Source organism: Populus nigra, chromosome 5, assembly GCF_951802175.1.
Source record: "Populus nigra chromosome 5, ddPopNigr1.1, whole genome shotgun sequence".
Lineage (NCBI taxonomy): Eukaryota > Viridiplantae > Streptophyta > Magnoliopsida > Malpighiales > Salicaceae > Populus > Populus nigra.
This window is the reverse complement of record NC_084856.1, coordinates 22224627-22244125: the sequence shown is the minus strand read 5'-3', so window position 1 is coordinate 22244125 and position 19499 is coordinate 22224627. Positions and strand designations below refer to the sequence as shown.

Here is a 19499-nt window from a genome sequence, read left to right as displayed (position 1 = left end):
AAAAATAAAATAAAAATTTTATCTAAGTAAATAGTTTAATATGAAATAATACTAACTTGAATTATAATCATTGAGATATAGTAACATAACTCGTTTCTACAATATTTAAAATTTAAGACTAGAGCTGGAGGGGTGCGCCAGGCCTACGCTATAGTGCAACGCGAAGGCGACGCCCGAGAGCCCCAGTAGCAAGCTACTGTAATGGACCCTCCCCCTTAAAAAATTAATTTAATATCGTGTGGGCCATTGGCCCACGTATCAGATATTAAACTGATAAGAACAGATACTACACTTGATCTTAGCCAAAAGGCCGAGAAAGGTATGAGTTGCTTAGCAGCCCGCTTCTCCTTTTATAGTCTACTTCCATACGTGTTGTTTGATTACTTACCGATGTGGGATTATAAAACATCAAAACACAACAGGATGTGAAGGCACTGGTTTCTCAAAATCAAAAACCAAGGACGGGTGTGCTTTGCTTTGGCAGAGATTCCATGGTGGGTCATCTGCTCACTGCAGTTGCTAGGACAGGATGGGAGACGGTAGTCTTGTTCTCCGGGAGGAGGATGCTGCCAGTCCTAGGGTGAAATAGCGTGGAGAAGCTCATGGTGGGACAGGAAAAACTCAAATGGTTCCTAGGGTTCTTGGTTAGTGATGATATATACATGTTTAGCATAACTCAATAATAATGAAATTTTGTTGATGTTCACCATCGTTGGGCATGATGGAGGTCATTTCCACTGTTGGTGGAGAGTTACAACCATTGAGATAGAGACATTCTTTCTTGCATAGATAGTGTGTGTGCTGGCTCCTTGGCTCCTTCTGTAAATTGCGGGTTGTCTTTTGCATTCTTTTGTCACTGACTAAAACTAGAGAGGAGAATCATCACTTCCATAGAAGCAAATATAAAGCTTTTAAGACTAGCTAGAGTACCCTTGTTACGCTTTGGGTTTTTGAACTGGATCTTGATTTACTTTTCAACGCACGAGAAGAAAGAGCCGAAAATCCATTGTGGAAGCATATTCGGTTTTCCATTATTATGAAATTTTTGAATTAAAAATTGAAAAATATTCTCAATACTTGATGAAATAAATTGAAAAATATATGAATTATAAGAGTTGTTAATGTTGACTATGGATACTTGATCTTCTTTCTTCTTCATGGGGATGATGGGTTGATAATTAAGTTCTTCTGGGATTTTATTATTGATAATTTTCGTCCTATCTTGATTTCCTTTGTTCCAGACATGAATGATCTCTAATACACAATTAGCAAACCCTGACACCTGAATAAATAGAAGTGAACTTTGTTGCTAGAAAATATGTTTTCAAATGTCCTACATAAATATAATCCTTTTCATACACCAACAATACACACTGATAAAACTTGTGCTATGGAGATGCTGATAGCAAAATTTATCTGCAATAAGTACTTGGAAGAAGTTTCTATCACATTCATGTAAAACCAATGTAGAAGTTTGTCTTCGTGCATCCTAGTCATCAGAGGGTCGAGTTGAAATAGAATTTGAGCTGTGAGCATAGCCATCATGGCTTTCGAGTCTATAGCTAATAAATGAACATGTACAGTTTTAGATGTGTAAAACCCCGCCACTAAGCTGGTAATTGATATAAGATTGCATCTAGATTTGATTTCCATGTCAGCGTCAGAAACTTTGAGCATTGGCCACCGTGTTTAGGGATTCATGAGTGTTGATGTCTGCAAGAATCTCAAGCATTTGTTGATAATCACATTTTGGGGGCTCCTCGCAGTATCTGCCACTGGAAAAAGAGCACCTGGTGAGGTATGTATAGCCGAATTGGCCCAGAAAGCAACCGCATGTGATGGTGTTATTTGAGAAACAAAAATGATTAAGTGCATGAAAACACGTAGTGGTATCTGACGGTGTCAGAAAACAAAGAGAGCAAGTGCCGCCTACCTTAAGCAGGACTTCAGTTTTCAGCATATGAAAATCTGATAGTTAGGAACTGTATTCCAACATTCAAGTAGTTTACATCAACCACAACATGGCCTAAGTCATCTGCCAAGGAGAAATCTGTGTCAATAATCCTACTAAAACTTGTTTCAGCAACAGAAAGCAGTGACATTTGAATTTTGCAAGCTGTGAGATACAAGAAAGGAAAATGAAGCTCAAACCTTCATATATGGTCCTCGCAAAATTTACATATTCAGGTATAAGATCTGTGTATATGATTCCATCAGGACGGGCATCCAGCACAACGAGGGTTCCTGTCAAATCAATATCAAACTGCATTACGCAGTACTTATGGCATGGGAGCTGGCTCTTCCACTTGATTATGACAGTGTTTGCTTAGATAGTTACAAGAAAAGACACGAGAATAGATAAAATTCTGTGGCACTCTCAGAGATATTATGTTTGATAAATCAAAGAAAACCAAAAACTTCATATGTTCCCAAAGGAATAATAAACATGGAGCGAATTCCAGCCACATGCATGTTCCACTCCCTATGTTGCGTGTTCAGACTTCATATGACTGAAAGGATTAACTTTTATGCTATTCACAACAATATTATTTTGTTCTCGGTATTTTATGCAGGCAACAACTTCAGTATCATAAATCACACCCTACTTTCACGAGTTCCAATGTGATTGAAAATGTTGAAGACAAGAAATAGCAGAGCTCGAGAGGTAGGATTACTGTTTATGCTTCTGGATCCAGAACCCTATCTGTCACAGTAATAGAACATAGCAACTGATACTCTTTGATTTGAGAAATGTACCTGGTGCCGCCCAAGCTTTAATGGAACTGCTTGGCAAAGGAGCCAGCCAGAGAATGTTTCGCAAATTCATAGAATCATAAGCGACAGTAGAACCTGAGAGGTTAAAAAGACGTTAGCACAAGCACATACAGAATTGAAAACTTCACAACATCTTGTGTCTCTTTCTTTGATCATTTTCTTCACCAGGTGCAAGTTAAAGGGTCGACAAAGAAAAAAAAACTATTCAAAACTAAGAACAAAGGAAATGAAGGGATGAAAAATTGTTATTCTGAGTTGGTTATATTTAATACAGTAGATTTAGAAATTAAGGGGCTGAAGTTGTTATTCCTAGGAAGTAACGGGCGCCAGTGGACTTTTTTCCATGCAAGTTTTACAGGCCAGTTTACCTGTTTGACAATATCCCATGTTGTATGGAAATATTTCTTTATCATATGCTGGGTATTCTCTGTCATGGAACCTGCAAAATGATTAAGGAAAGGTTAATAAAACAAGCAGCAAGTTGTTGGGGACAAAAAAAACCCTCTTTTTTTCACAGAGTTTGATGCTCATCCATTGACGAAAGACTACAGCTATCTTATTGAACTATTTGCACTTCCTTTACCAATTGATAAACACGCGAGTACAGTTCAGTCTCTAAATGATTCATACATGGATACATATCTGTCTGCCGCAAATAAACAAGTCTATATGGGTGTTCAAGGCCTCATGCATTGATGAACAACACCAACTCATGCCTTCAAGATGAGAAAACCATCAACTATGTCATTGTATAACATCTTCATCGCTAATGTTTTGTCAAGTTTAACCACACAATCATAGTTTCCAATGTCTAGTAGCAAAGCCACATCATCCCCAAGGGCACTAATGCAAACTAAATGTCACACAAGAATCCATCTAAAAAACAAATTGTAATCTCTACCACACAGAACTTACAATATACCGAGTCGTCTTGTTTCAGCAGCAATGAAAACATGACCATGAAACAGGTCAAATCCATTCAAAGACACATCAAACCCAGCGGATGGTCCTCGAGCAACAATAAGCTCAAACAAAAAATCAAGAAAAGAATTCAGCTCCTGCAATTTAACAACAAAATGATAGTAATTAACATAAAAGCTAAGAAATTTCAAAAAAAAACTAAAAAGCAAAGAACTCCTTTTAAGATGGATACAAAATCTCACTTATGAACCGTCTTCCATGTGGTGTTCTAGTAAGCTCACATTTGTTCTCTTTGCATCCTTCAACATCAGGTAACTATATATAACAATGTGTTCCCTGTAGCAATGATCATGAGAAATAAGACAATCTAATGTCTAATATCTGAACCTCTCTAACCATGAGATGAAGCAGTGAGCGCTGTTGTGCATGGGCGAGATGCATGTCATTGTATCTAGGGTATGTCTTGAACAACCTTTCGATCTAAAACAATTGTAAAATGACAAAATCTAGTTTGATTAGCTTAACAAAGAAACTGAAAAGGTTGCTTGAAAAGTTAATGGAGGAGAAACACAAAATACAATCTAGCATGACAGATTGAATCTTGAGATGATCGATAAAATTGTACAGAATTTCTATATTGCTTGCGATAGGTAACTATTTTTGTTCATATTCGATGCTTTTCTACCCTCTAAATACATTCTTCAACACCGATTTTACAGAGGTGAGATGCTTGGTGTATCCAAGATTGGCTCGTGCACCATGACAAAGCATTATCGGTTGTTCTAAAGGGCTAGGCAATTCTTTCTTTCTGTGGAGGAACTGGCATTCCCCGACCCACCTCTCTTCTCCTTCAAGGGAAGAAGGAATGATGACACTAGAAGGGCCCTACAACTTTAATGCCAGCTGATTTGTCCCAATCCTCTGGGGGCATAACATCTGCCATTATCTTTTCCTGACCTTGCCAAAGAATCCGCCAAAGAATCTGGAGACAGTAGTGGCATTGAAGAGATAAGTCAACCTGCTAGAACATCCATTTGAGCCGAACAAAACACCCCGGTGTTAGCTATTTGGAGACAAGTAGTGTTCCACCTCCACTATGTGCTTAGTGGAATACCTAATCTCTACTTAGCACAAGTGGAGGCAAACGGTGGGCTTATGCCCTTCACTCCTAACTTAATATATATGTATGCTCAGTGAAGAGTGGGATTGTTAGAGTGAAAAAATGACAGAGAAGAGTGAAAACACAGAGAAAAAAACGTGAGAGAGAGAGCTTGAGTTGAGTAGAGAAGATTTTCTCCTCCTTCTTGTTTTGTTATTTGTATTCTTTCTAAGTTTGATTAATACAAACCAGTAGCTCCGTGGAATAGGTAAGTTGCCGAACCACATAAATTTGTGTGTGTTTAAGTTCTGGAATTACCCAACACCCGGTGCAAAGAGAGAGAGAGAGAGAGAGCTTGGCCAGAAGTTCTGTGAGGACGTCTTTGTTTATTACTGCCTGAAAAATAATGACAGTAGAATGGTGTTTAGAATTTGAATTACAAGAGGTGACCTCACAAAGTTCTAAAATCAGTCTTCGGAGAACAAAAGCAAAGAAATTAAGAAAAGACAACAAATCCTCATTCTTCAGATCCTAACTCGAATTACAAATCAACAATCATTAAGATGGCCCCCTATTTTGACTGCCGAAGAGAACTAGGAACATAAGCACAGAATAGATAGAAAAGTACAGAAATTGCTTTTGGAATGTGATGGACAGTAACATGAAATAAGAGCAAATTGCCAAGTTGAAAAATAACCATGATCCTGCCATTCAAGCTATAAAATGAGTTTAACGAACCTCTTTGGCACAGATAACAACATCACTAGCAGGCATCAACCCCGATGAAGGAACACGAGGCTGTTGGATCATGGCTGAAACACTTAATGTCAAATAGGAGATTGAACGATAGCATAAGAACTCTCTACAATTGCAAATTCGTCAAGCCTACTCCATCATACCTTTTGCATGTGGCATCATGTGTCGTTTGCCCTTTGTTCCAGCAGCCAGTAGTAGACAAGCCTGGCCACCAGCAGCTCCTACAGCAACTTTAGTATGTTTCTGCACAAGCAAAGGCAACCATGTAACAACGAAAACAAAACAGAGCACAAACAAACAATCATCTAAAATCATATTACTTGAAATAAAGAGTGTGTTTCCTGCAATGGAGCTAGCAATATCATAAAGGTATAGATGCATCCTGAAGAAAATTTGTAGCATACATGCATGCCTTCTTAAAATCACATCTCTGTAAGTGGGCATCTCTACCTTTAATGCTATTGCTACTCCCCATAACTGAAAATAAGAGATGCCATAGGGCCATAGTAATTTTAGAAGAGAACCCCACCTCATTCTTTAACTGCATCATTGAATCATGGATGGCAAAACCTTCTGTCTCCATTCCAACCTGAATGGTTAGCATACAGAAAGTACATTAAAAAATAACAGTGGATGAAAAGATTGGGAGAGAAGCTTATAGGAATACTACCCCAAGAAGTAATTACAGAAAAGGGTGAGCAAACTTGGAAGATAAACATACATATCATTATGAATGTGCAATCTATGTCATCTAGGATTCTACGTGGGTCCTAATTTGTTTCATGATGCAGAAATACCAAACTAGTGCCATGTCAAACAGCTCAAAAATTATATTATATATTACATAATTTTCTATGTTGACGAAGGATTTTCACTATACCAATAAATTAAGGCGAGGGATGCTAAGTTCTCCAAAGGTTTAGAGTAGACCAATGAACACGAACAGTTCAAGGTTCTTGCTTTGCATGCTAAAGTGAGGGCTCAAAAAGGTAGCATTTCCCAGGATTTCTGCCTTCTTGCAAGAAAAAGTATGGCAACCCATTTCATGAACGAGGGTCATCACAACCATTTCCCACAGGAGGCCTGCTTGAGAGACCACATCCACACTGATGCCAATTTCCCTTTCTGAAGTCAACCTTACTGCTAGATAATCAAACACTTCTGTAGAGGAACTAATCCATAACAACCTTGCTCCCCGACACAAATGGGCACTTAGCATTAGGAAAGTTACTTGAATGAGTTTCCCTAACCTAGGCATTAAGACTAGCACATCAGACTGAAGAGTTAACTTCGTTACACAACTCATCCATGACTCCAATCAGCTAATCTGACGGTAGGATTCACAACCCCTTTGACCCATTCTTGCTCTCAGCTTTACTCGCCTATATCCAAATAGATGAGCTAGAATTAATATAAGGAAATAGAAGGAGAGAGTGAGCTGTCAAGGACAACAAGTCGTAGCTGCCATTGCAGCACTGCTAAAAGAGAAAACGAGTGAGATTAGAAGTTAAGTAGAGTGGATGATTCCTCATCCTTCATTGTTGTGTTTTTCTTGTTCTCTCACTAAATAATAAGATTGGCTTCTTCATGGATGTATGATTTGTCGAACCACCTTCAACAGGCATTAATCATGAACACCCTCGGTCCACAACAAGTTGTGCCACTAGAAACATTGCTAAAGTACATCACTGGCAGAATTTCTTATCAAGATATCAAACATAGAGTTAAGCACGCTGTAAGCAGAGATTTCATAGTAAGCAGGTTGAATGTTTTCATTTGAATAAAGGTCAGCCGATAACAAATCAACTAGGTTAAATCATGTAAACTTCCACCAAAATCGAGCCTAGTTCAGCTAGGTTTAGATCTAATAACATTGCTCGACAGTGTCTCGTTTCCTTCAGCGTAGCTTCAAACCAATTTAGGCATGGCTTTTTCTGGCAAGCCATTGTGTAGTTTTACTGTTTTAGGGTCGTGGATTTCAATATTGGGTTGGGCTTTTATTTTCAATTTAGTGAAAAACAAATCAGAAAAAAGATTTCATGAGACGACGGCATCTTTATCGGAATATCAGCCTTCTCCCTTTAGCTTGTCACGCAATCCATCAGGTCAAGGGTTTCAAAGGCTAGTGGTGTGGTGGTGGAAGCTAAATGAGTGATTAACCCTTAGTTTTTCTGGTGATTTCTTTGAGGATTCTTTTTGGCGATTCTTGATGCTAGATGTCCATTGTCCTTTTGGCGATTCTTGATGCTAGATGTCCATTGTCCCTTCTTTTCATCTAGAAGGAACCCATTTTTAACTTTTTCTGCATGGGCAGTAAGCAAATTGCTCCCAGGAGATAAAAGTTAAGACTCCCTACTCTCCATAGTTTAACGTCATCCGTCAGCGACGCATTCCCGATCATCTGTAAGCGTTGCATTCCTGATCATCGATGCATTCCTAAGCTTCTTAAAACATGGTCTAATAGGATGATCCAATTGGATTTTATTTTGAATTGCTTTGGTATTGGCTAAATTCGAATAATCTAGATATATGATTCAATTGACATTCGATCAATTCAAAACTAAAAAGTTAAAAAAAAATTAAAAAAAATATTTTTAAATAAAAATAATACATTCAAAATAACTCGAGAATCAAGCCTAAACCAGTTCATATGTTTGGTTCTGCAAGCAATAATGAAATTGCAAGTCAAAAACATAGCAGGAGAACTTAAAGAACACCTCAATATTTTGCCAGGTGATTTAGCACTTGTATCCACATGATCAAATTTATTAGTTTACTTAACAGAAATCTGCATAAAAAGCATCTAAATCAGTACAGAGAATGCTGGGATTTCCTGCATGCAGATAACAGGTCCTATGAAGGGATGGGATCTGAAGATGATAAATAGTAAATAGACTGCCTTATATAGAAAAAGAAGGAAGAGAAACAAAACGAGCAACTGGAAGACATGTTCAGGAATTCACATGATAAATCATCCATTGCCATGATTGAAATAGAACCCAAAAAACAAAACTAAAACAAAATATCCAAACGTGAAGTCTGGACATGCCTTTCCATATACAGATACAACGAAGTCATTAGACAGTTTCAAAAAAATAAAAAGAAAACGTTCGCACTTAATATCCCAATTGTAAGAGCATCAGAAATCAGACTTGTGTCTAGCTGGAAACCAATGGGGCTGATTCAGGCACTTCATTGCTAAAGACCTTAGCAATCTTCTCGGTAGGCACCAGGGGCAAATACAAGGATACCTTGTATCCCTTCTCTGCAGTGCTGAGTATGGTTTGATTGTACTTCTCAGAACAAAAGGCAGCAGTTGGCACAACCACCTGAGCCACTTGAGGGAAGAGTGGGAGCTGATTGAGCTTGCGCCAGGCAGAGACAGCAGCTTGTTCTGCCTTCGGTTCGTACTTGGAGTAGAGCTCCTTCGCTGTAGGCTCGTACTTGGAGTAAACAGATTTTGCCAATTCGGAGGCAGTTTCTTTCACACCAGCACGCTGAACTTCAGAAGCCACTGCTCGAGCTGCCACTGGAGCATTTTGAGCTGCCAAGAGTGCTCGGGATGACACTTGTTTGACGAGTGGGGGCACATGGTTGTCCATATTAGTGACAGATTCATCCACCTGCAACCAGGGAAGGTTTCAATTCACAACCAAATCCTCCAAACCATGCATGATTAATTAAACAAGCCTAAATTTCAATTCTATCACCATAAGGTATATAGAAAAGCAGACAATCAGATCATAGACTAATCCTAGCATCTTCAGAGAGGCACAGCATTCTTTCTTTCAAAAAACAAGGTCTTTATAAATGACCAATCTGGTTCCCGTGCCCTCAATCTTATCTTATGACCAAACAAAGAAAAGAACGATTACATACATGAACTCAATTACAAACAATAAGCAAAGAATCGGCTAACCAGAAGGCAAAAAAAAGAGCATAAATTAGCTTATAGCCATGAAAAGAAAACTATTTTCCTTATCTAAATCATCATAAGCAATCAACACAGCAAAAAAAATTGGAACCAATAAGACTAGGATTAGTCCATCCTCTTCAACCTCATTGACAACACTCACCCTGTCACAATTCACAGCAACCTTACCATGCCACTTTCATCTAAGTCATAAGCAATCAACATAGCAAAAGAAAATTTTAAGAACAAAAGCATCCCGTATAGAAAAAAGAACACAAGGCCACGTACATCACCCTGCAATTGTGCGATCTTCATCATACGTGCATTTAAAAGCATATAATATCTCATATCAAAAAAACACAATAACCCACATACACCACCTTGCAATTGTACAATCTCTATCATCCGTGCAACATAAAGAAACTCAAAAACTCACCTTGCGATCAACAAACTTGAGAACCTCAATAGGAACTTCACGAAACTTATCATAAACAGGTCCAACAACACTCTTAACGGTCCCCTCAACAGTCTCCACACCGGGCTTCAACGGTCCAGCCTTGTCTTTAGCATAAATATAGAGGTTTGTAAACGTCAACACAGCATGTACTGCAGCCACTTGCACAAACTGCAAGTACTTCAGCCTCCTCTCCTCCTCCTCTTTGTCCTTCAAAAACCCAATTTCCAAAAACTCAATCAAAACAAAATCCCAAAAACCCAATTTCAAAAAAATCAAATAAAAAAGAATTTTTTAAAAAAAAAGCAATCAAAACAAAATCCAAAAAAAAGAAACCCAATTCAACAACAATACAAAAAGAAAAAGAAAAAAGATTACCAGTTGCTGTTGCATGTTGACATCATTTTCAGCCATGACGAGGTTGCAAGAAAATTGATCAAAGCGGGTTGAGAAAATTATGGTTTCGAGATGGTACACTGAATTAATAAAAAAGGAGGAATTTTTCTATTTATAGAGGGGATTATGGAAAGGGCACGGATCTCGGTGTGAAATGGGGAGCACAGAAATCGGTGTGAATGGACGGCTACGGGGAGAGTTGGACTGGCACGTGGAGGGTTGTGATTTGGTGTAATTATAGCTGGCATCAAGGGGTAGTTTACTCCTAAACTTAGTTGCTAAGTTTGTGTGCTATGGGAAGGCAATGATCGTACGGACACGCTTTGTTGTCGAATTTTCTAGAAAGCTTATTAAGGTAAGCTTTTTGGTTTCCCATAAATTGATTCAATTCTCAAAAACTTTCCATCGGTCGTCGGTCGTTCTCATTAATATTAAATTCGGATGTTATTTATTTATTCGATCTATATTATTGATAAAAATAAAATTATTGTATTACATAAAACAGAGTAATTAAACTCTGCTAGGAATATGATTTGATTCTATTCAAAACTTTAATATTAGGTGGATTAATTTTAGAAAAATAACAAAAAATATATATAAAAAACAACACAGCTTAAATATAATCGTGTTTTTCAATATATATTATACACACAGCTGTCATTAAAAATAGTTAACGAACAATAATGTTTTTTCTTTTGCAAAATAGTTAACTTTGTTAATATTCAACTCAAAAATTTATAAAGATACAACAACTAAAAAATAAGACTTGAGTTTCAATGGTTAGGGAGATATGGTGACATGGCAGGAGAGAAATATGGAGGGAGAAAAAAATTTCAACTAAATAATTATAAGTCCGTATTGAAAAATCACTAAATGAGGTTATAATTAACCTCGGATAAAACTTCAGACAAATTATAACTATATTTGATAGTCTTTTAAGATGTAAGTAGAATCATTTTGTCGAAATTTTTCTAATGATACTAAGCATGTCAAAAACAGAGTTTAAGTGTACCCCTAGTGATCCATTATTTCTTGAGCACTAGATCTTAAATTTTATTTTTTACCATAGAATTTTCATAAATATTTAAATTAACTTTTGTGGTTGTGAATTAATTTTATTTGAAAGGAACTTTAAAAACAACCACTATTTTCAATAGCAACTGTGTATAATTGTTATTTTTAATAGCTATTGTTTTTAATCACTGTTCTTGATGGTGATTGTGTTTAAATTATATTATTTTTTTAATATATATTATTTTTTAAAATTTTTTATTAACTCTAGTTAGAAGTACAAAAGACCCTCATTTAAAATAAAAAAATCAAAACAATAATAGTTGTGTTCAAATTACTTTCAAATACTTTTTTAATATGTATTATTTTTTCAAAAAAAAACCATTAAACTTAAGTTAGAATTACAACAGACCCTCAATTTAAAAAAAAAAATAAAACAATATTATTTTATAATATAAAATAAAATTTTAAATTGATTTTTATTCGAGTTGTGAGTTGTGAGTTAAGCTATCATGTCAATTTGATCAATTTCAAGTTAACTTTTCTTTAACACTTGGTTTAAGTAAAAAGAAGAGTCAATCATGTTTTGAATCCAACCACCTAGCCATATTAGAATTAATAATTACGATATAAAAAGAAAAAAAAATACAATAAATTTAGATAAAATACTTCTATCTGATTTGGCAATAAGATATTTTTTTTCCCTAAAGAGTCCCGTGTAGAATAAGCAAATGCATGTTGCGTCAATGATAAATCTCAAACATAGACGACTTTACCAAGCAAATGCGAAATCAAAAGTCTTTTATTCAACAAATGATCTCATAACATCATCAAATATTCAATTTACTGATTTGTCATCCAGTTACATGGACCGAAGACATTCTAGCACCGCGGGACTGTAATTATCAAAGGAGTCCTTGCTTGGCAAGTTGATCCCGTAAGGGTCCGGACAAAAATTTAATTTTAATTGATTTTAAGATTAATCTAATAAAATGTAACTAATTCAGTAAATTTATCAATAACTTGGTTAAATCTAGTTAAATCTATTTGGGTTGAAATTAAATATTATTATTTTAATAAAAAAATTAATTTAGAGTAACTTTTTATCTTATAAATTGCTATAAAGAATCTAGTCTATGCTATTCAATTAGATATTGTACAAGATTTAATGTGTATTTGATGTTGTGATGTAAAGTATTTTTTATTTAACAATTTATTAAAATAATTATTTTAATTTTTTTTAATATTTATACATTCAAAATCACTACAAAAAAAACATCCAAAGGTGAAAAACAGAAGATATTTCGCGTCCGATTAGATTCCTAGTAACCATGTCAGGAACAAATCAAGGAAAGGTGTCCTGGTGGCCTAGACATTGATCTGTCAACTGTCATCCCATTGAAGATTGTCGGGCCTCACGTGTGCTGTGTCGCCCTAATGTATTTTCTGGACATGACTTGACCTGGCGTTCATCAAAGCGAGCCCATCTTCTTGCAGCACTCACATGTCCATTAAAAGAAATGGCAATGACCATCGAATCTGTTTGGGTTTCAAAAATATTTTTAAATTTTTAATTTTAAATTAAAATTATTTAATATTTCTAAATTATTTTGATTTGTTGATATTAAAAATAATATTTAAAAAATAAAAAATATATTATTTTATTATATTTCTTAGCAAAAAATATATTTTTTTAAAAAAATTACTAGCATACTCTCCAGCATAACCCACTATTAAAAAAACAGAGACTCATGCATGTTGATACTGGCAAATTATAGAGTAATGAATCTGATGTCTCAATCTAGAACCAGAGATTTCTTGCAATTCTTGGGTTCCATTGGTTGGGAATCTTGATGGTACCATAGACTTAAACTTAAAAATTACAATGTAAGATCATTTGGGTTGCTATATCATGATAATATAGTATGCGGTTATTAACCCGAAATAAAAATATATGAAGATAGTAAGGATATAGTTTTATATATTTTATATTTTGAAAATATAGAAAATTCACTCTAAAACTACTTTATAGATAGATTTATTTTATGTTTTTATTTTTATTTTTATCTCTTTAAACAAATACATTGTTATCTTTTTTGTATTTGTCTCTCAGAACACTAAACAAGCGCAACAATTTATTATTTTATTGTTAAATCTTAACCAAAAAAAAAACATGATTTGGTAACAAGATATTAATTTGTTTTTTTATTTTATTTTAACACATACACATGTACAATCCATGTTTAAAAATAACACATGAAAATGAATCTAAAAGTGAAAGGGGAAGGGGTATTTAGGAAAATAAGAAGTGCCTGTCATCTCAAGTTTTTTTTTTCTATCACAACCCTAATTTTATGGACAATTTAATGCACATAACACTGCAATCAAACACAAAGATATTTAAATGTATCAAATTAATTTTCAAAAAAATCCTTAATACATCGTACCACAGGCCCTTTAGATACTTGCATCACATCACATGTTATTATTTTCAAATAGAGTTCAATCGAAAACTATAATAATCATTCAACCAATCCATTGAATTCTCATTGAGACACCAACTCTATAAATGTTTCTCTATAAATGTTTTATCTAAAACCTAACCATGAAAAGCTTTAATTTCAGCTCGAGGCAAGGCCTGGGGTGATGGATGGGTGAGAAAACTCAATAAAAAATATTAAAAATTAAAATAATATTGTTTTAATAATAAAAAAAAATCCAACATGTCTATTAATCTCTAACCTTTTACTAAAGTTGAAACATGAAATCCCAACAATGTAAAAGCAAAATCCTTGGAAAGAATTTCGTGGTTTGGCAAAGGAGACCAATCATTAACAAACACTACTACATGGCCACCCAATGAAATTAAAGAAAAGAAAGAGAACTAACAATATGAGCTTCCAAATTTAATCTTCTTGGGTGACAATAACAACCCAAGTTACTCAACCGATCACTTCTCACGTGAAGGGCTTTAATTTCTCATCAATTATAGACGTATATAGTTATAATACCCGATATCGGGGGTTGGTAAAATTAACTCTACTCAATTTAATCTTTAATTACTTTCATAAAAGCTTTTGAAAAGATATTGATTTAATTAAAAAATTAAAGTTGTGAGTGCGTAATTCAGTCTTTAATTTCTTTTAAAAAAGAACTTTTTTAAAAATATTGTTTTAGTTAAAAAAAAAACAAGTCTTTTCAATAACTTTGCACGAATCATATTTAAATTTGACTGTGCTGAATCAGGTTTTTCCATATTATTTCTTGTTTTTCATACAGATAAAACTTTTCAATTCAAGTTGAATATATATATATAAAATACACAGACGCACTCCAAACACCCCCTAAAGAAGGCTACCAGTCAGCTGTGAGCCTGTGAGAATTTTCATGCTCACGCACAAGTCCCGATAGAATATTAGAATTTCTCAACAAGCAGGAACCAAGAATTAAAAAAAAAACCCTCTATAATAATAATAATAATAATAATAATAATAATAAACAGGGCTCAAATTTAGTTTGTATTTGATATTACCATGTATAAGTTTTTTTTAATTGAAAATATATTAAAATAATATTTTTATTTTTAATATTGATATATTAAAATTATGCAAAAATACCTAAAAAATCATTTTTTAGATTGAAAAACAAAAAAAACACTCACTGGTAAAAAATCCTTAGGCATAAATGGCTATCCTATCTAACAATTCAATAATAATTAAGAGTTATTTATGAGAAAAGAAATTAACCAAGGGAATTAAAGAGAGTGAAATTGCACATATCCAAATTTAAAATCAATCAAACTTAAATCACAGATCTTTCCACCGAAAGTAACAAATCTAAAAGAATAAATTGGAGAAAAAAATTCCCATTGCAAAAATTAGAGAGAACTACCTGAAGAAGAAAAAAAGAATAATAGTAATACTTAACAATAATCTTTTACAAAGACATTCAAATATAGTTTATGACAACAATATTTCCATCAACAAATAACATCGAAGACCCAACACCACCGACTCCTTTCCCTGTCTTTTCCCCTCGAGTATGACAATCAAACCCATTAAAAAAAAATGTAAAAAAAATCAGTAAATAAATAAAATTCAACTCCTGCACCTTGTAATGCGACTGCATCCACGGCTGTAAGGATTAGCCTGGGCCCCCCTCTGGCAGTTATAGTAAGAAGCGCCGCGCCTAGAGCAAGGGACATTGTTCCTCTGAAGCGCACCATAGCTGACGTATTTGGTAGTTGCTAAAATACGCCTGTTGATCTCTGTGTCCATCTCAAACTCTTCTCCATCCTCAGCCATGCACTCTGCTATAGACCCCTTGCAGACTGATGATCTAGTGGCAGGAATCCACCCCAGATGGTGATCCCCACTTCCTTGAACGGTGGATGATAAGCCCATCTCCATCAAGATCAAGATTGTAGCTGAAATCAAGAACCAAGAACTCCACTTTGCCATTTCTTGAAAAGGAATGTAGACAAAGAAACTCTCTCTCTCTCTAGCTAGGTTTTCCTGAATTAATGGTTTCTTGGGGGCTTCTTTTCTCTCTCTGCAGGGATGGTACTGTGCTGGATGTGTCTATGAGCTTATAAGGTTTCTTTATTCTTTCCTCTTCATGAGGTAAGACAACAGCTAAGGGCTTGCCGAGTTGAAGACTTGTAAGTGGGCAACTATTCATTATTGACTTTGATGCTGCGTTCTATTTACCAAATTGCCATTGCTTTATCTAAGTTCATGGCAGCCACTAACTACAAGGATTAAGCTAGGGCACCAGCCGGTCAGCATCAAACTAACGGGGTGTTTGGATTTTGGTTTTACAGTGTTTTTTAAAGATTTTTTTAGTTTTAAATTTTTATTTTTTAAAATTGTTTTAATATCATAATATTAAAAATAAATTTTAAAAAATACAAAATATATTATTTTAATTGATTTTAAAGTTAAAAGCACTTTAAAACACAAATTCTACTACATTGTCAAACAGACACTAAATCTCTTATTTCACGAGTTAGACATATTGATCTGAGTTAGTTCAATTTCTTTAAAAAAATTCAATTAATATTGTTTTGAAAAAAAATAAAAAATCAATAAATATTGATTGAATAGTTAATAACTCAGGTTTTTAATCGAGTTATGTCTGTCAACTCTCTATTATTATTTTTTTTTAGTGAAAACCTGCCCCAGCTATATTTGGGTTTAATATGACAGCTAATAGTTCTGGAAATCTGACCTTTATATGTGTTTTTGTGCATCATACATTCATATTCTATACAAATAAACTGCTTTTTTTTTTAGAAGAACAATTCAACTCATGATTTTGTGTGGATTGCACAAGAATTTGGAACTTAATTATAATATTTGGGAATGCTGGGTCAAATTATAAATTTCAAATACAAATGGTTGAAAGATTAAAGATATGTTATCATTGTTTTATACTGCTGTGCTTAGAACCATGTTGGTCAATGATTAGTAGCCAAGGTTTAGTGCATCGACCTTCATTGCTAGTGGATTACAACTAAGCTTGAATTGATGGCTCGGAAGAAGCGAAAGCATCGAAGATGAAAATATTTATTATGGAAAAATGTAGAGTTAATTGGTAAAGATATCAGTATCGCTGGATTCGTACAAAAGTATAGAAACAAAATGGGAAGGAGATATTATGGCAAAAGTTTGGCACCAAATCCCACCAAAATGCTTGCCCACTGACAGCAAGTATGAAAGGGAAGAATGAAGATGTCAACCTCGTCGAGATGGTGGACATATTCCTCGTAGCTGCTTGTCTTTCTCTCTCCTTCTTCCATTGTAGTTTGGTATAGAGAGAGAGGGAGGGAGGGAGGGGGGAGAAAAGGAAATTAAAATTAAGAAAAATTAGAGTTATAGTTATTAGACTTTAGTACACACGGAGTTGATTTAATTAAATTTTGGTGAAGTTAAAATTAAATAATTAAAAAAAAAATATTACTTTAAAAAAAAAAATAAACTTGAGTTGGTTCAATAATTTGAATTTAACATGATAACACATTATTATTTTTTTGTTTGACAATTATATTTTAAAAGTAAGTTTTTTTTTTTATGTGATGCAGCATTTGTTTCGCCCCCAATTATGTATTTGAAAATGTAATCGATTAATATATGCTGTAACTAATTTTATATGAGTTTAACTGGAAGTTTTTTTAAAAAATATTAATTATAATTTATAATTTTTTATACCAGCAAAAGCTATAAAATGCCAAACACACCCTTGCTTATCGTTTCTTCAAGCTCGTTCAAGAATCTTAACCGAAACACGTTCTCTCTTTCCCACATGGTCCAGTTCCATTCTAGCTTACATCAAGCATCCGTTAACGTTACTTAAAGCGCGTTTTTACTTCCCAGCAATCAACATAACGTCAACTAACACTTGTTTAATGGATTTTTCTTCTTGGACACTTCTGTTTAAGTACTTGTTTGGAATAATAGTAAATATTAATTTTTAAAATATTTTTGTTTGAAAATATATTATAATAATATAAATTTTTATTTTTTTAAAAAATTATTTTTAACATTAAATCATCAAAACGATTCACAAGCACGCATAAAAAATTTAAAACAAAAAAAATTAAACTTTTTTAGAAACATAATTCATCTATTTATGTTTAGATTTTTTAGATAGTTATACAACTATCAATATTACATATTCATTAATTCTATTAAGTGCAAAATGATTTGCGTTTCAAACATATCTATCTAATTAAAAAAAAAAACAACATATTGTATTGTTACTGATAATAAATTTACAAGATGAGTAAATTTTTATATTTTTTAAACTAAAAGATTAAAGAGACATGTTTTTTATATTTTTAAGTATCATGAGACAATAACCAAATATATTTTAAATAATTTTTATTTGTTAATTTAAAAAATTACAAGCATAACTAAAATAATAAGAGTTAAATTCACTGGTCATTTGAATATTATATATAATTTAATATATTGTTTTAGCTATTTTAAATCAAATTTATGGCGAGTAGTCAGTGTGTAAGGCAAGTTTGAGATTGTGAATTTGAGTTTTGGGGGGTGTATACACCATTTTTTTAAAAATAAACACAAGTGATCTGTCATCTTTGTTTGTTTTTCTCAACAAAAAAAAAGATGGACAACATTTATCCACCCTTTATAAAAAGAAAAAAAAACATAAGCCAGACATGCAGGTCTCTCTTAAGGTTACTTGTCTGGTTCTTTCGAACAAGCCCAGGCCAACGCGATGAAACTTTTTTTTTCTAATTTTATTATTTAGCATGAAGTTTTTATTTAATTTTATTATTCAGCACTAGATTAATAGTAAATTAATTTTTAGATTTTTTTATCATAAAAAAAAAAATTAAACTCGTAGGTTTCATAACTCGGATCACAAGTTTAGCAGATAGACTAAATATTAATCAAAGAGTCAAGCGGGGATCTTTTAACCCTTTTGTTTACATGTTTTGTTTTTTTCTCCAATTCCTTTATTTAATGTGAGTTTTTTATTTAATTTTATCACTCAAAGAGCTATATATGAATTTTTTAAGCTTAGATTGTTGTAATGAGTTAAATAGCATTCCAAAAAGTTTTTAATGATATAAATGTATATTTTTATGTTCTAAGAAATTTGTGTCCAAAATGCGAATAAAATGGTTTTTTTTATATAGAAAAATGAAGAAATAAATGCATGTGCTTAAGAGAATATTAGATTGCCAAACCATTTTCCACTACCATAAAGAATTTGTGCTAGCAATTCTACATGCAAAAGGGCCGCTGAAATGGGAAAATCAAGGGAAAGAGAGACTTCACCACCCACCAAACAACATTCAAAATGAACAACGGCTAGAGGAATTTTTCTCAAACGGCGTTAACCAACAGGGTAAGCGCCGAAGTGACGGGAACGAAGCCGTTAAATGCGGGGCCCTTTTACAGATCATGATAGACGGTGTTTGCGCGTCCCAGAACTAACCTTTCCAACGCCAGCTGTCTCTTATCAACCTTTTCTATATATATATTTTTATTTTATTTTACACATATATAATTCTTTTTTTAGAAATAAAAAATCTTCCTTTTCTTGTTCATCGTCGTGTTTTCTTTGTTTTTTTTTTACTCGTGCTAACCAAAATCATAAGAAAATATTTTCAACCGGGTCAGCTATATCTAATTTATTATTAA

General features: G+C 33.7%; 3 protein-coding genes, 1 long non-coding RNA gene and 1 other non-coding gene across 5 annotated transcripts; all 5 read right to left on the bottom strand.

Annotated features, from left to right (window-relative positions):
- Positions 1–127: 127 nt before the first annotated feature.
- On the bottom strand, positions 128–323 carry LOC133695517 (U2 spliceosomal RNA). The gene has a single exon (XR_009842468.1). It is a non-coding gene; the product is annotated as a U2 spliceosomal RNA (small nuclear RNA).
- Positions 324–1403: 1080 nt separating this feature from the next.
- On the bottom strand, positions 1404–5605 carry LOC133694898 (uncharacterized). The gene is made up of 10 exons (XM_062116589.1): positions 5534–5605; positions 4586–4678; positions 4093–4176; positions 3936–4011; positions 3691–3835; positions 3144–3214; positions 2758–2850; positions 2152–2244; positions 1934–2035; positions 1404–1775 (listed from the first exon to the last, which is right to left on the bottom strand). Exons 1-9 carry the CDS (start codon positions 5603–5605, stop codon positions 1947–1949), a joined length of 816 nt encoding a protein of 271 aa, XP_061972573.1. The 3' UTR covers positions 1404–1775; positions 1934–1946.
- Positions 5606–5688: 83 nt separating this feature from the next.
- Positions 5689–7408, bottom strand: LOC133693188 (uncharacterized). Its single transcript, XR_009842093.1, has 3 exons — positions 6432–7408; positions 6081–6140; positions 5689–5794 (listed from the first exon to the last, which is right to left on the bottom strand). It is a non-coding gene; the product is annotated as an uncharacterized LOC133693188 (long non-coding RNA).
- Positions 7409–8435: 1027 nt separating this feature from the next.
- On the bottom strand, positions 8436–10472 carry LOC133695186 (REF/SRPP-like protein At3g05500). Its single transcript, XM_062117051.1, has 3 exons — positions 10297–10472; positions 9901–10128; positions 8436–9174 (listed from the first exon to the last, which is right to left on the bottom strand). Exons 1-3 carry the CDS (start codon positions 10330–10332, stop codon positions 8710–8712), a joined length of 729 nt encoding a protein of 242 aa, XP_061973035.1. The 5' UTR covers positions 10333–10472; the 3' UTR covers positions 8436–8709.
- A 4745-nt stretch (positions 10473–15217) lies between these two features.
- On the bottom strand, positions 15218–15984 carry LOC133693453 (protein RALF-like 33). Its single transcript, XM_062114672.1, has one exon. It carries the CDS (start codon positions 15783–15785, stop codon positions 15423–15425), a length of 363 nt encoding a protein of 120 aa, XP_061970656.1. The 5' UTR covers positions 15786–15984; the 3' UTR covers positions 15218–15422.
- Between the last annotated feature and the right edge of the window lie 3515 nt (positions 15985–19499).

Excerpts from the sequence above, each read along its gene's own strand:
- LOC133694898 (XM_062116589.1), bottom strand. The coding sequence starts at position 5,605 with ATGATCCAACAGCCTCGTGTTCCTTCATCGGGGTTGATGCCTGCTAGT. Across the intron at positions 4,012-4,092 it reads GCTCACTGCTTCATCTCATG|TTACCTGATGTTGAAGGATG; the intron begins GTTAGAGAGGTT and ends TGTTATATATAG. Across the intron at positions 2,036-2,151 it reads TGCGAGGACCATATATGAAG|ATGACTTAGGCCATGTTGTG; the intron begins GTTTGAGCTTCA and ends TCTCCTTGGCAG.
- LOC133695186 (XM_062117051.1), bottom strand. The coding sequence starts at position 10,332 with ATGGCTGAAAATGATGTCAACATGCAACAGCAACTG. Across the intron at positions 10,129-10,296 it reads TCAACATGCAACAGCAACTG|GACAAAGAGGAGGAGGAGAG; the intron begins GTAATCTTTTTT and ends GGGTTTTTGAAG. Across the intron at positions 9,175-9,900 it reads TCAAGTTTGTTGATCGCAAG|GTGGATGAATCTGTCACTAA; the intron begins GTGAGTTTTTGA and ends CCCTGGTTGCAG.
- LOC133693453 (XM_062114672.1), bottom strand. The coding sequence starts at position 15,785 with ATGGCAAAGTGGAGTTCTTGGTTCTTGATTTCAGCTACAATCTTGATC.